Source organism: Neoarthrinium moseri (assembly GCF_022829205.1).
Source record: "Neoarthrinium moseri strain CBS 164.80 chromosome Unknown scaffold46_Wmoseri_CBS_16480, whole genome shotgun sequence".
In the NCBI taxonomy this organism is placed as follows: domain Eukaryota; kingdom Fungi; phylum Ascomycota; class Sordariomycetes; order Amphisphaeriales; family Apiosporaceae; genus Neoarthrinium; species Neoarthrinium moseri.
In genome coordinates, this window is record NW_026055160.1 from 219,061 (window position 1) to 235,135 (window position 16,075).

The 16,075-nt window shown below is 50.7% G+C and overlaps 4 protein-coding genes across 4 annotated transcripts; 2 read left to right on the forward strand and 2 right to left on the reverse strand.

Moving 5' to 3' along the window:
- Positions 1 to 251: 251 nt before the first annotated feature.
- Positions 252 to 4,275, reverse strand: JN550_009771 (uncharacterized protein; the record flags this gene model as incomplete). The annotated part of the gene is made up of 6 exons (XM_049321879.1): positions 252 to 368; positions 424 to 1,494; positions 1,548 to 1,933; positions 2,102 to 2,392; positions 2,480 to 2,680; positions 2,805 to 4,275. 6 exons carry the CDS (start codon positions 4,273 to 4,275, stop codon positions 252 to 254), a joined length of 3,537 nt encoding a protein of 1,178 aa, XP_049168303.1.
- Positions 4,276 to 5,107: 832 nt separating this feature from the next.
- Positions 5,108 to 7,381, reverse strand: JN550_009772 (uncharacterized protein; the record flags this gene model as incomplete). The annotated part of the gene is made up of 5 exons (XM_049321880.1): positions 5,108 to 5,218; positions 5,287 to 5,379; positions 5,611 to 6,942; positions 6,995 to 7,157; positions 7,209 to 7,381. 5 exons carry the CDS (start codon positions 7,379 to 7,381, stop codon positions 5,108 to 5,110), a joined length of 1,872 nt encoding a protein of 623 aa, XP_049168304.1.
- Positions 7,382 to 12,561: 5,180 nt separating this feature from the next.
- JN550_009773 (uncharacterized protein) lies at positions 12,562 to 12,828 on the forward strand (the record flags this gene model as incomplete). Its single annotated transcript, XM_049321881.1, has 1 exon — positions 12,562 to 12,828. The coding sequence occupies one exon, from the start codon at positions 12,562 to 12,564 to the stop codon at positions 12,826 to 12,828; it is 267 nt and encodes an 88-aa protein (XP_049168305.1).
- A 941-nt stretch (positions 12,829 to 13,769) lies between these two features.
- On the forward strand, positions 13,770 to 15,938 carry JN550_009774 (uncharacterized protein; the record flags this gene model as incomplete). Its single annotated transcript, XM_049321882.1, has 10 exons — positions 13,770 to 14,030; positions 14,089 to 14,281; positions 14,331 to 14,439; positions 14,497 to 14,628; positions 14,677 to 15,075; positions 15,130 to 15,359; positions 15,422 to 15,603; positions 15,661 to 15,690; positions 15,743 to 15,816; positions 15,872 to 15,938. The coding sequence occupies 10 exons, from the start codon at positions 13,770 to 13,772 to the stop codon at positions 15,936 to 15,938; spliced, it is 1,677 nt and encodes a 558-aa protein (XP_049168306.1).
- Positions 15,939 to 16,075: the final 137 nt, after the last annotated feature.

Consider the following 16,075-nt stretch of genomic DNA (forward strand, 5'->3'; position numbering starts at 1 on the left):
CTACCAGGTCGGGGACGTTTAGCGCTTGTGCGGCATCCGATCCGGTAGAACCGAATATGATCAAATCAAATCCGATTGCGCAAATAGCTGAAACCGCTGGCAGTAGTAATCGCAAGACGACCGCAGTCCAGTAATAATACGCATCGAAAAGTCCGCGTTAGCCATCCGGCCATCACAAGAGACCCCCGACTCGTTGGAACCCACAGCGACATAAACTAGTTTCTAAGTGCTTAGCTTACTGCCCATGATCCTTACTCGTGGAGTTGTATCTGTTGATGGTCGGGTCCCTGGTTCGCTGACCCGTAACACACCCTGTTGATATGAGCGATGAGATCGTCGATGCGATATGGTTTCGTGGTCACGCCATCCTGCCCATCGTTAGCTTGCCATATCTCAAAGACCCAGTAATGGGAGAGAGCTTACCATGCCAGCCTCAATGGCCGCACTGACTTGCTGGCCGCGCACATTGGCGGTGACGCCGATAATGGGGATGTGCCCCGGCATATGTCCTTTGCATTCACGAAACCGGACTTCTTTCGCAAACTCGATGCCTCCCATCACAGGCATCTCGATGTCGCACAGAATCACTTCGAAGCCCTGGCGGCCCGTTGCGCTTATCTGTTTGATAGCCTCAAGGGCTTCCTGGCCATGATTTGCAGCTTCCACGACAAAGCTGCGGTTCCGCAGTAATTTGCACAGAATCTTTTGATTCACCAGATTGTCTTCGATGACGAGGACATGCCTCTCCGAGGGCGCGGACGCAGGTCGACCTTCTGGGGTAACAAGTGTCACTCCTATCGATGCAGGGTCATTCGCCCCAGATGGCACGACGAGCGGTGATGCCGAGCTGGTCAGACTGAGAGTCCTAGTCAACTGCAAGATTGGCTCAACAGTGACCGACGGACGACGAGGTGGTGAGGCCTTCATAGCTTTGACATAGAATGCAAATGTACAGCCATCTCCTTCGCTATTCATGCCGATCTCTCCGCCTAGCATCTCGGTAATCTGACGGGAAATGAACAGCCCCAGGCCTGATCCGCCATACTCTATATGAGTTTTTGGCGAAGCTTGAGAAAACCGGTTGAATAACAGCGCCTTTTCGTCGTTTGTTAGACCCTTGCCAGTGTCGCGGACGGTGAATGATAGGTACAGATCGCCAGCTACATCGAACCGCTCAGGACCGTCAGCCGTTGTTGGACTTGTGGGCTTGGCCGTGTTGTACCGCCGAGGTACAAAATGGACTCCAAGAGCGCCTTCTACAGGGGGCTCGTGTGATGCTGACACCGTAATGTCGATCTTCTTCGTGGATGAGGTTCGGGTGAATTTGATGGCGTTAGTGACGAGGTTGATGACTATTTGCAGGAACCGATTGGGATCCAGAAGAACCCAATTTACTCTCAAGGCTGACAAGGACTCGTCTTCAACGACAGAAAGGGTGATATCTGTCATCTTCAACTCTGGATTGAAGACCTTCATTGCTGACCGCACAAGGCTCTAACAACGGGTTAGCTTTGATCATCGATGCCCCTCATAGAATTTACGCCTACCATTGGCTGGATAGGAACAGGTGAGACCACCAGGAGGTCCGCATCAAGTTTTGACAACGTAAGAACATCGTCGACTATTTGTTTTTGGTGTTGAACACAGTACATAATAGTGTTTGCGGCGTCAAGTGTACTGAGAATCTGCTGGCGAAAGGTGCCCGTGTTTGCGCAGCCATCGACGCTGGACAAGTGTCGGGGGCATTCCAGGTTCTCGAGGCATGTCTTCATTGCTCCAATGACTTCTTCGCCACAGTGCAATACCGCGGACAAAGGATTTCTAATTTCGTGACTGATCATATCGATGAAGCGCTCTTGGTGTGTCTTCAGTTGTATTGCCTCGTCCATCTTGTCAGCTAAGACTTTGGCTGCCATTTTTTGTGCGCTGATATCTGCAATGAGTTAGCATCTCTTTTACTGCTCCAATGGTTATTCCTCTTTGACTGGAGGCTAGTGCGGTCAAGAATTCACACCGCGAGGACGGAAGAGTGTAGTACTCTGTGGATCCCATTAGTATTGTCCATCGGTTGAAAAAAGTATAGGTGCATGGGCTCACTTACAACCGGTAACCCAAAAGTCAATATGCCTCACAGTCCCGTCTCTGTCAAACTCAGCAAATCCAGTGACAAGAATGTACATGCCATTCTCCATCACATGCTCGCCGTCCTTGATGGTATATAATTTGTCCTTGAGTTTAAGTTCCATAGTCCTTGGCCCAGGATCGCGCTGAAAGCTCTCAAAGCACTCGTTCCAGCCATCCAGATATGGCTCGTCTATAAATGGGAGCCAAGGCTGTGGGCCAGTCAGTTGACCTCTGACGAAGCCAAAGTAGGCATGCCACGCATCATTGCCTAGTCACAGGGTCAGCACTACTACACGACACAAAAAGGCCACGCTGCAGGGTGCGCAGTGCCAGTACAGCGATGTTGCGGTCTCACCGTATTGAACGTATCCCTTTCCATCGGTTCGTACAATTCCCAGGGGGCAGTGTTCCGCAAAATTTCTATATTTACCCTCTGACGCTTCTAATTCCTGGGTGCGTATTCGGAGCTGGTCCTCGGTCCATTTTAATTCTGAGATATCAATAACGAACCCCATGATGCTCTCGATTTCTCCATTGTGGTCCAGGTCAGGGTATACTATTTCCAAGGTGTCAGCAGGTGCGCGCCTATCATGGCTGAGCAATAGTCATGACTGCTCCCTGAACCTCTCAAGGAAGTACGATATCAAAACGGGATGGTACTGTCCGCCAGGCAAACTTACCGGCACATATAGCAGTCCTTTGCTCAGAATGCATATTCCCTTGCCGAAATGGTACTTTCGAGCGATACTGAAAATGGCCCCCTTTCTTCTCCTCGAACACTCTGGTCCACCACTCCAAGACTAGAGGGATGTCTTCTTCGTAAACGCTATCGATCCATGCACCGTAGTCCTTCGTGCTCGGGTCTATGCCGGCAAATCGATACCAGGAATCATTGGCGTAGATGACGTTTCGATCCCGCCCAGCAACTGCAAGGCCAATGGTTGAACGATCTGCAAATCTGGAAAACCTAGCCTCACTCTGCTCGAAGTCTAGCGTCGCTTTCGTGGCAATTTCTGCACGGCGTTGGACTTCTTCAGATAGCTTGATTTTGGAAATCTGCGGGACCAGGACTTCGACAATGAGCTGTAGGAACTCGCGATATCGTTGATTGTACCGTCTGTAGGGGTTGAGTCCAACAATGAAAAAGGCCACCGTCTCGTCATCTGCTTTGAGGGGCACAATAACAAACTCATGACTAGGCAGCCCGAAGCCTCGCCATTCGATACCATCCATCAGGTCCTTGAGACTGGGGTCGTTGGCCTCCATTTTCAACATCTCTCCATCCACCATTGCTTCGAGTACTTTGGGGGCAAAGCCTTTCAAATCGTGCTGGGCATCCATGTAGGTCCTTGCAATAGCATGCCCTGCATGTACTCCAATAGAGCCTTCCAGGTGACAGGTGACGTGGGGACGGGATGGCAATGCCGATAAGCCGGTTTGTTTGATGGCCGTGTACAGAAGGACGAAAGGGAGATCCTTTTCGTTGCATTCCAGTCCAGACAAGGTTGCTTTCCACAGCTCATCGAGGCTACTGGTCTTCGCAATCTTTTGAGCTAAGCTTTTTATGCAGGTTGTCCGACGTAAGTTGATAACGTCCCAGGTGTGATCTGAAGGGCAGCTGTAGGACCCTTTCACCTCCCCGTCATCGGCGATGATAGGAACCAGCTTCCAGTCGAAGTAAGTCTCCTCCATAAACCCACGACGCTCCATCAACAGCATGGAAGCTTCGCCGACTAGCGTCTCTCCAGTAGAGCGCTGCTCGGTGATGAGCTTGTCGAAGTAGGACCAGAACTCTGGGAAGACATCGGTGGCATCCTTTCCCAGCATGCCTGGGTGTTTAGCGCCAACTAGCGGAATATACGCCTCGTTGTATACGATGGTGAAGGTGTCTCCCCAGTATAGAATGACTGGGCTCGTGTCGGTGACTGCGAAGCGGACCATCTGCTTGAGTTCGCGACACCACGTCGACATGGGCCCTATAGATGAGTTCTCCCAATCGACTGATCTGACAAATTTCTGGAAGTCTGTAATGTTTTCCGGCGGTGCATCCCCAAGCCAATCGAAGTTGGCCTTCCGTGGAACAGACATGACGAGGGAACCATGGCTGGTTTCCGCTGTGCCATGATTGTTGCCCACAGCATGTTCGGTCATGGGAGGAGAGCTGACTGGCTAGATCGGATACCGCGGTGGAGTGGTGATGGGTTCAGAAGTCTAAAAGGAGAGCTCAAGGCAGAGCAAGGCGTTGCTGCTTGAAGCAGGTATGTTATCGCCGAAGAAGATCGTCGCGCAACGTCAGAAAGTTGGGCGCCTTGGTGGTGCTGTCGGCGCCCAAACAAGGCCGCCAAAACCAGGGTAGCAAGCACCGACGGAACAGAAGACGCAAGCAAAGAAAGAATGAGACCAGTACCACTTGCATTCAACTGACTATACCATGTGCTGCGATGAGGCAGGAGGGCAGGAAAGCAAAACCGTGCCACATGGACAGAAACTATTCTCACGACTGGGCTGAAGGCGAGAAGTGCCAGCTCGAGAAGCTGCTGCGTTACGGGCCACCCAGACACGTCTAGATCGATCTTGCCGCATGTCTAGCGCGGCATGCGCATCGGCCAGCGGCCGGCCGGCCAGCCCAGCGCCCCCAAGCCTGCGCATAGCGCTCCACCAGAGCTCGGCCTAGCGTCTCATATGGATGAACGGCGGGAGGGGGGCACGCCCTCCAGGGCTGTCCCGCATCGTGAGTTTCACGGCGAGTCATGAAGACGACACTCACTTTCATGACTAAAAAGTCTAACAAGTGCTGGGGGGTTGCATTGGGTGCGCTGGTGCAATAGGCGAGCCGAGAGACTGCCCCAGCTGGGGACTGAGCCTGGTGGCGAGCTGCGATATGGTTGCAGTGCTGCACCGCGCTGTCGATCTCCCGTTTGCCTGCAAGTCCTATCCATGCGTGTCATCCATAACCAAGGATGCTCTTGGTGAGCCGTTCTTCTCAGTGGTCAACAGCCGCCGTCCACGTGCTAATTGCAACCAGAGCGGACGCGTGCTGGCCCCAGGTAGGCGGCGGGCGGCGGGCAGGAATTGCCCCGGGCCACAGCAGCCACTTGGGAAAAAAACTCGCTGCATGCACCACGTTAATGAGACATCGTGGCTCCATGACACCCTTATTACCCACTTGGGTCGCTGCGAAAATCCGGCCTGAGCCAGCAAGGCGTACCAGGCCAGCGATGCCCACGTGCTAGCCCTGCCAATCCTGCCTTGTGCCTTGCAAGAATCGCTTCAGCTTTCCCCCATTCAATATAGATCTCGATGGCTGTCTTGTTTAATTCCAATCTCAATCAATTCAACACATGTACGTACATCGGAATCTGTACTGCATACGCCTGTAGGACCCGTCTCCGTTACTTATCATTTCAGCTTTGCTGGCGCACCGCTGCGTGTACCTTTAAACCCGTTCAATCTCCCACTACGCCCCCGCCGAACACCAGAGCTTACCGCAACGCCATCTGGTCTGACGCCAACCGTTGAGAAGGCCTTGGAGATTTTCGGATAATCCCCTAGGAAGCGGTGTGCTCTTGCGTCCTGGCCGCTCAGTATGCCATGCCCTAATGTCACAGCCCACACACCTCCCACCTGAATAGCATGCGCTTCAGAGTCCCGGTCGCTCTCGAGCAGAACCGAGTAGATAGCCCCCGAGTATCGCACACCCTTTTTCGCCACTTTTCCGGGGAAAGTCCACCCGTTATCACGTTTCACAGGATGCCACGGGGTGATCAAGAGGCCGTCGACGTTGCAGAGGACGATCTCCCAGACCCTAGTTTTGAGAACAGCCACGACCTTGCGGCCCCCCCTTGGCGTGAGAACCATCATGTCTTTCCGTAGCCCACTGACGGGCAGGCTCCGGCCTCCAGCCAGGGTCACCGAACTCGATGCAGCAAAGCACGGGTAGTCGGAGTTGTTAAACGACGACATGGAAATGGGTGCGTCGCCGGTGCTGTAGTTCTCGTCGGCGTCCGCCTTCAGGCTGGGCGGAGGCGGCTTGACCGTCATGTTGAACGCGAGCGTCAGATCCTTCTGGCACTTAAGGAAGAGAGGGCTATGCATGTCATAGACCTGCACGCCTGGGTCCTTGAAGGTATTTTGTACTTGTTTCGCGTGTGCATCCCACAAGCTGAGGAAGTAGTGGGGCGCCCACGTCCTCAGGAAATCGCTATTGTGCATAGCCAGGTTGATCTGCCCGCAAACGTCTCGCATCAAGGCCGTGTTCAAGGGATCGCTGAAGTTCTTTGCAGGGATGGCGGCAACCAGTGATTCGTACTTGGATTGAGCCTTTCCGCTGGTGTCGAAACGAAGCATATTGAGGTCGTGCTCCCCGTCTTGCAGAAACGGAAATAGGTCTGAGAGAAAATGGCAGACCATTGACCGACTTTGGTGATACGCAATCTCAGGTTCGGGCAGCGACGTCTCTTCAGTCATGTCCTGCGTGGTGTTGACAACGTACTCAACCTCGCGCATCCGTGAATACCGCAATTTGGCGTGGATGGCGAACTTGCCGCTGTTTCCACCCCAAGCAGGTAGTTTAGAGTTCAAGTATATATCCCTGGATTGACCATACTGAAGGTTTCCCAGATTGATAACCAGTCTTTGCTGTCGTGTTCCGTCAACTGTGAGGATTAATGAGTTATCGAATCTGTCATGCGCTTGGCTATCCACGGTATCCCCTGTCGTTGTTTCCAGTAGAAAGGACTCCGGATAAGTGACTTCGAGCACGCATCTGTTGGCATAGGTAGACTGAAGATGGGCCACTGCGTTGACGAAAACGGTCCCCTACACTTGTTAGTTTCCCATTTTTTCAAGTGCGCATCGATTCTAGACTCACGACCATGCCAGCATCAGGGATAAAGGAGTAACTTCCACCTCCAACCTCTGCGATGGACTTCAGCAGCCCCGACTTGATGTCGTTACCGAATCCGAAAGTGTGAATCGCAGCAGGCAGTGGTAACATATCCCTAACTGCAGACACATAGCCTTGCAGGGGGTGGCTTCGCCGAAAGTTAGACAGAGAACTACTTTCGCACCAACGCTCGACTTACTGGCAATTCGGCTGCCCATCTGTGAGAACAAACATAGCAGGCACTCGGCCTGAGTTTCCGCTCTGCTCAAATACCTTGATTCCTTCCAAAATGCCGTGCCAAAGGTTGGTCGTGTTATCTACACTCAGGGCTAGGATGCGCTTTGCAGCCTTCTTCTTATTTTGCGAGCTCATTGCTGTTAAGCTCTGGACGACCTTTGAATCGTGTCAGCGAGCTCGGATCGTCGCGTTGACATAAGTCTTACTTTGGCTTGAGTACTGAACGAAACTATACCTAGTCTGTCCCCCTCATTGAGCGTTTCGAGGACTGTTAGAGCAGCATGTTTGGTGATGTCTAACACGGAGTAACCCACGTGCTCCCTAGTAACGCAACCTTGATCATCTAAGCCGATGATTGGTGCCGGCGAGCTCATGCTATAGCTAGTATCAATGACCATCACGATGTCGCAAGGGACATGTCCACTCTCTAATTGCGCAGGGCATATTGGCGGCTGTATCTTTACCAGCAAGCCTTCTTTTGAGCGCAGAGGGTGTATCGCCAATGAAGGATCGTCGGAGGCCGATTCTGGGCTGTCGGAACCTGAAATGGAAAGGCTGTCGAGGCAATCGACCCAGCTATCGTGCCTTCGGCGGAGAACCTAGAGTGGCGCATTAGTACATGATTTCTGTGGCCTCATTGGAAGTCGTAACTTGCCATGATAGAATGCGATGTCCCTCCTGGCTGTCGTGTTTTCCTGAACCCAAACTAGAAACAGCAACACACAAATTCTTCTAGTCCCGACATATGGTGCAAGAATACCTATCGCAAAGCAGAATGTGATGCATTGCGTCTATTTAAAATGCATTGTACTAGATTTGGGTTGAAATGTTAGCGGTAACGAATCCGCCTAACACGACACAGCCCATTGGCGGACTCACACTAACAAAGCCACCAGCCAACAACACAACCAACATACAGGTCACAGGGCCCCGACATGTATTAAGTGGAGATGAACCCCGGATTCCAGCATGTAAGGAGGGGGATGCGTGCCAGCCATCTCAGTCTGCTGGTGGGTTGCGGACAAGGAAAAGCCAGTGAATGGATGACACAGGCCTGAGGGGCTGAGGCCATGGCGAACGGGTTCCCTGCTCTACTTCTTTGAGGTCACCAACTTCGCGCCAACACAATTACTGCATGCAGCTCCGATTTACCATGTGATTCACAGATGCTCAGCACGAAGATCATTCGAACAAACATGGGCTTTAAAGATGTTGCCAACCCCCGGAACTGGAATGCGGGAAGGTTGGGGTTGTGGCGGTCCAGGGATCTGGTCAGATTCTATGAACGTTGCACCCGAAGCGCTGTGCCTACCTATGACAGGCTGCAAGGAGAGACCCCGACAGGACAGAGCGCCTTACAGTTCGCCTAGCATCTGCAACTCTGCGAATACCTAGCTCCGGCCCGCTCAAAGAACTGGCATTCGTAGGAGGAGGCATAGCCTCCCTACAGTGGGTAGTCAGTCAGTCGACTAGACAAGGGTCCCGGCAAAGTGTAAAATCCTACTAACGGGGCAAGCGATCGCAATCATTACTTAGGCAGAAGCAGGAAGAACAGTGGATTAATCTCTTCTAATCAATCCTCCACTCTGATTCTCCCAGATTCAGCATTCGAGAGCACAGACGTCTAAGTAGACGGCTTCTCTATTGCCCTTGGGCAGCTTTCAGATGCGGATTACCCCTCCGTAAGGCAATGAAATGTCTGTCATAGCTTGCGTTTTAAGCATATTGCCCAAAACTCGCCTAAGGGGCTGAGTTATCCCCTTGCATCAATGCAAAGCTATCCTGTTATTACCGTTTAACCAGATTTTAACTTCCAGTAAAGCGAATAGTGGAAACGCAGTCTCGGGACTAACAGGAGGCCGGGAAATAACCGGAAGTGGCGCGCAGTAAGTGGGCTGCCAAGACAGTAAGCGTTCATATCCCACAATAACTGCCCTTCTCTACATCCTCACTTGCTAGGTGTTTAACAGCAACAAGCAAATAAGCGGTAATCGTATAACGGTTAGTACACGTCGTTGTGGAGTAATCCCGACGAAATCCAGGTTCGATTCCTGGTTGCCGCATTAACATTTCTTTTGAATTTTATATTTTCTCTTTCCTTCCTTTTTTTTTTTTTGTCTGCTGGCCCGGACTTGGCGATATTAGATTTTCAACACGATCTGATAACCAATGACGTTTGTTTTCGCTCCATTCGTTCCCTCCTGGTGGTAATGTTGACAATCCCAATGGTTCAGGATGTCTCACCTATGATGGTGTAATTGTTTCAGTCCTGAGAATCGTTCCTGGTCCAAACTAGCCCCGGCTCCGCGTTACATTATCTGGCGTAAATCCTGATTTACAACACTTTATCCAGCTGGTCTTTGTGCTGTATGAGTGAGCCGGTATTTGTTGGCTGACGTCTTTAGGACATGAGTCCCAAGTAGGCGGCGGCGTGGGACAGCGCGTATACTCAGTCGGCTGCGCACTCTTTAGGAAGGTAGGAAAGAAGATGTTCAACTCAGAACAAAGCTTTCGTGGTCTATTTATGCTTGCGATCAGGCAAACCAATTCCGTTTAGACGCTTGGTCGGTTTGCTGTAGTTACGTCGCTTTGCTTGGAACTAATTGCTAACAAACACACTTAGCCGTGGCATATGTACCCTACTAAGCCAGCTATTTCGTCTCATGTGCTAGGATTCCAGTAGGTAGTGAAGGAACATTGGGTTTGGGTTACTACGGGTACTTGCTACGAAAATATTGATTCGAACGAACTTTGACTATGGAAGATGGCTTTGATTACTTTGATTGACGATTCTCAGCGATCATCAATGGTGTCGTCATCGCCCTGCCTCCCATACGAGTGAAATAATGCCACCGGCAGGGCGGAACATCCAGCAGAGGACCGAAATCATAATGCTTCACAGTAGGGCGAATGTGTAGTGTGGGAGTTCTACAACGAAACCACGTCGTCGAGATTCCCCAGCATAGCCATAGCCACCAGGTTCACTGTCAACAGAAGAGCAGGCACGTCGGACGGCCATTGCTGAGGATGTATTCACTGCATAATATGGTTATAGTTGACACTTCTGAAGTGACGACTCAGCTGGCCGTTATCGGCCGTTGTTGGCCAGTGAGACGAGCAAGTGCTTGAAAAACAAAACCCACATTCGCCGTGAGATTGGCCAATTCGTTCAATTTATTCAGAGAGGTTTATGGCCTACAAATCACAGAAGGTAGATTAGCCACCGGTCCAGGTATCAGTACTAAATGAACCTTAGCCGCACCCAATAGAACACACGCAATCCTAATATTGCCCTCCACATGATTATTTGCGGCAACCAGGAATCGAACCTGGATTTCGCCGGGAATACTCTATGAGCATGATTCTCAGAGAGAAATGAAGATTCATCACAATAGAAAGGCAGCCCCATTCGTTGATAGTTTCGACGGCGTTTTCGAAAGTCGCTTAGTTAGCCAGCCAACCTTCCTCGTTTGGTTATGCATATTTGGTACTTTGACGCAATACTTATTGGCTAGACGATGAAACTTTGTTGTGGCTAGTATTGCACTAATTTATAACAAGATATGATCCATTGGTGAAATTTTCCCTAGGCAGGACATGTGTAAGTCCTACGAGCAAGGCAGGTGACAGCCATTCTGTATCCATGTGCAGCAAGGTCAGAGTTAAAGGTATAGCGAGAACTGGCCATACGACTCAGTACATGGCTATGTGCCGGATCGCAGGTGTAGGGCTGGGCGATGGTTCCGACCAGTTTTTATGCCAAGATGACTCTTTCAGGGGACACCTCGGTAATATGGGGGACTATGAAGCAAGATAGGTGGTATATGGCACTGACCTGCTAGCTTGGGTCTCAACCTTTACGCCCGCCCACGTAACCACGAATCAGGTGGCAGTAATATAGATATCGATAGCCTGCACACATTCCACGATTTTTAATACAAACAGCTTTATTTCCTCGTAGTGCTCTCCCTACGACTGTGTCGTTGTCTCGGATGGCCACGTGATAGATATAACAAAGTTCGAGAACCCGATGAATTCCGATGCTGCGGGGCGATGTCCAAGGGGAGCAATAGGAACATCGGTATACGTCGACTGGCCACTCGGTATATTAGTATAGCGGAACTGGTCCCTTGCACGATCTGAATGTTGTGGTCGAGACCGATTTGGTGAAGTCTGCTGTGTAATGAACGTAGCACTTATGTGAAGCAAAGTGAACTCCGTGTCTGGCCTGCGGTGCCGTCTCTCCCTTCTCTCATGTGGGGTCTCGTCCATATCCACCCGGCCATGATGCGAGACATGAGGACGAACAATACTTCCTGGGATTACAGGCAGGATGTTCAGAAATTGTATATAACCTTGAGAGCCAGAAGGCACAAATGGCCTTTGCAATTGAGCCTTCTGGGCTGGTCGCGATAACTGAAATGATGGTAGTGGGCCATTTTGCGGTGGGTTTAGAAAGAGGGGTGGCATTGATATCGCCACCGGGGTTGCAACTACTTGCTGAGTTGGCAATACTACAACTCCATTGGCGTCTGGAGCGAAGGCGCCGGGTCAGTTGGCGTTACCGCGGGGGTTTGGGCTCACATTTTCACTATTTAGTGTCGCTATATTCTTTCGTTTGGTGCCAGGGTGTAAAGTGTCTATGGCACGGAACCCAGGGCCGCACACCATCACCGAACATGCTTTATACTGGGGGGTGATATCAGCTCATCACCCTTTACCCTTCGTGAACAAGTGCGATCCAAATCTCCTAGGTGGTTCGAGCGAAGGCCAGTGGTCTGGGCGTCCACGGTTTTAAATGAAGCGAATTTGACCTTCAAATCTGGAAAGACTTATTGAGTCGCCCAAGGTATGACCTGTGAGCAGTGACGAACTTGTATCGCTCCTCGGAACCAAGATGTGTCTTTGATGATTAAAACGTAAAAATGCTCCCTCATATGAAGTGGGAGAGGTCTCACTCATCGACCACGACCTCATTCCCACACCCTATCTGTTCTGTATTTCACACCGCATTTGGTGCCGAGTGATTCTTGACCATATACCTAGGGAGAGGCGAGGTTGTGATCTAATCACCTTGTTGACCTCCCAAAGCAACTTCTACCCTCGCGCTATGGCGCCGCTGACGCCAAAAGCTTTCGCGTTTAATCAGTCAGCCGTTTCTGTGAATCACAGCATGCAATCAACTATAAAGCGCAAACTTTGGCCAGACTTTAGAGCCTCTTTCCCAATACATTCCATTTAAACCAACGTTAGATAGACGAACACACATATAAAACCGCCCACTTAGCCTATTAAGCCTACTATCAAACACAGCCATGGGTCAAAAGTCAACCAAGGAACCCAAGCCCTCCGACACCTCGGCCGCCACGAACACCACGACCGCCACTAACGCCTCCGACACAGATGGCAGGAAAGACTCAGAGGGTGCTCGCACCTCCATCGACAGCTCCTTCAAGGCTGTAGAGCCTGGCGAGAGCGCTGGCTACTCCAGCAGAGACTCATCGGACAGCTCTAGCAGCAACGTGTCCGGTGGCAGTGGCACATACAGCAACAACTCTGGCACATCCACTGTCAAGAAGTAGTACATTTAAGAATTTCAGTCAAGCAATGATTTGAAACACTAGATAGGTCTTTAGCAAATAAGAAGGACACTCTCCTTGTGACATACTGCCAATCTCTTAACGAATATCATGATCAGTAGCTTTGTGATTACTTGATCGACCATCATTGATAAAACATGCCATGCTTATGGTTAGCCGGATGCGAAACTGCAAATGACAAGCCTCGGACAATACTTCTAAACCCAAAGTGCAATGAGCTAAAGTATTGCACTAATGAGAGTTTACTTATGCTTATTCTCTCTGCTGGTAGAAATGTGTCCACATAGAAACCAATGACCAGAGATTTCTTAATCCTAAGCAATACATATTCGTTTTCCATCTTGTCGAGCAGTTCCTCGGTAGTAATCAGATCCCACGTCTCGTATTACGACATGAGCGGCAGGCCCGGCCATATCAACTCCATGAGCGGTCTCGTCGTTCATAGTCAATAGGCTCGGCTTGCCAGATCTGATTTGGTTCCTGAGTTGGCATGGTCCGTTACCTGCGATAATTGTGAACAAGGCGATTTTTTTCGTTTTGTTTTCTTCGACTGGTCTACCATGTGGAGGGGTGGAGAACAGAAGTCTACGATATGAAGCAACCGTATTATGAGTTTGGACGTGTGATTTATTTTGACTGCATGCACCCTGGTATATGGCTGGACAATGTGAATTCTTTAACCACGTGCGGAGCTCGCTGCAAAGTGGTGTTCGATGCTGGATGCTGGATGTCCGGATATAAGCATCAACAGGAGGGGTAGCATCCAATACCCTGCTAGCGCCACTGAACCCGTGTTGCGTGGACCCGCTCAGATGCATCGGCTTCTGTTATCATTCATGATTGCCGGCTTCAGAATCGGCAGCACTCCAGTCGTCCATCCATATCATCTACTGATGATAGCCAGTGCCTATTGAGCAAGAACGATGCTGCGCAGTAGGGTTCTATCGTTTCACAAGACTGTCCGCAGATCTCGTGTCATCTCATCACGCCATAACCAGGCATCGCCGGCCTCGGCTCAGTGCCATCGAAATGCGTCCACTGCAAGCCGCAGAATGGGAAGAACGCACCTCCTCACAAACATCGCTGTTGGCTCTGTAGGTGTCGGGATTGGTGTCCTACTGGCTTCTAAGCCTTTTCCGTCAGAACAGCGTATCCAGTATGCAGACAGAGGCACAATGTTAAAGGTAACGACGGGATGCGTCTGCTCTAGAGGTGCCACCAGTAACACGTACTCGTCTCCAGGCAGCGCATGCAATTGAAGCGGTGCTCGGTGAGGACGGTGTTAGCTACGACGAAGACGACATTGAGGCCCATGGCTACTCAGATTGGTCCACTTCGAACTCCACCGGTCGACCCGTCGCTGTTGTGTACCCCAAGTCAACCGAAGATGTCTCTAAGATCGCCCAGATTTGCAGTCAGCATGATACACCAATAGGTAACGATAATTCCAAAATACAGTCCAAAACCTTGCTAAAGTGACGCAGTACCCTTCGGCGCTGGATCTTCCGTGGAGGGCAGTTTCTCGTCGCCGTACAGTGGCATATGCGTAGACTTTACCAACATGGACCAAGTCGTCGCGTTCCGGCCGAACGAGTAAGCTGTACTGGAATCGATTAGATTTTTCTAGCAGTAGTCTGACAACTACAACAGTATGGATGTCACCGTGCAGCCAGGAGTAAACTGGACGACTCTTAACGAGCAGATCAAGGACGACGGATTGTTTCTTCCGATGGACCCATCGCCGACCGCAACCATTGGGGGCATGGTGTCAACCAACTGCAGGTGAGTGGCTTCAGCTCAGAGAAAACGCCATTCTGACAGCCGTGTAAGCGGTACAAATGCATTTCGCTACGGTACGATGAAGGACTGGGTTGTCAATCTGACGGTGGTTCTCGCAAATGGCCAGATTATCAAGACCAGGCACCGGCCCAGGAAAACCTCTGCCGGATACAACCTGACTTCACTGTTTGTAGGAGCTGAAGGAACCCTAGGACTTGTCACCGAGGTTACCGTCAAACTCGCGGTTATTCCACAGGATACGAGCGTTGCAGTGGTCTCTTTCCCGACGATCAAGGATGCTGCTGGAGCCGCTACCAGTCTGATACGGTCAGGGCTTCAGCTTGCGGCACTGGAGCTCATGGATGATGTTCAAATGGCTGTCCTCAATAAGCATGGCAGCGCTGCAGTACGGTCGCGCACGTGGGACGAACGTCCGACCTTGTTTCTTAAGTGATTCTCCCATGGGAATTTATGGCTGGTCTCATGTTGACTTGATCGCAACAGATTCTCGGGCACAACAGCAAGTATCAACAATGACATCTCAAACGTAGAGACTATCGTACAGCCATATCAACCCGGGCGTTTCGTCTTCGCAAAGAATAAGAAGGATGAGGTCGATCTTTGGGCCGGTAGAAAGGAAGCTTTGTGGACGATGACCTCCATCAAACCAGAAGGCTACAACATATGGTCCACGGATGTCGCGGTTCCCATCTCTCGACTCGCCGAAATCATCGGTAAGCCAAAACTGACCACCTCAAATGAGCACTATTTGGTAACCCGTCGCTCGCCCCTAAAGATTCCTCGAAGGAGGCAGCTGCAAAGCTCGGTCTGTTCGCCAGTATCATGGGTCATGTCGGTGATGGCAACTTCCACCAAGCTGCCATGTATGATCCAAAGGATAAATCGCAGACAGAGGCCGTCACAGCATGTGTACATGATATGATGGACCGGGCAATACAGATGGAAGGAACTGTCTCGGTAAGCTCACGCTTATCTGCTGGGGTTCTCTACAATCAGTATGCTGAATGACGGTAGGGGGAACATGCGATTGGTATTGGAAAGAAGGTACCGTTCAGACGTAATCTGCAATGGCGACATGCGCTAAATCCAATCATAGGGGTGTCTAGTGGATGAGCTTGGCCCTGACACTATTCAGATCATGAAGAATTTGAAGAGCGCGGTGGATCCAAAGTGCGTACATGATCCCGATTTGAGCCGAAGAAATAACTAATTCAACAATCATCAGATGGCTTATGAACCCTGGCAAGGTATTCGAACTACCTCAGGGTGCAAAGGCGGTAGCCGCTCCTTGAGAGATCTACGTTGTCGTTGTTTTTTTGGCCATATTGAAAGTGGGACACCTGCGCTACAGCTTTCACTGTTTTCATATATGGAGGAAGGTTTCGTCATGAACGGTGATACCGACCAGGAACCAGAGTACCTTTATCCA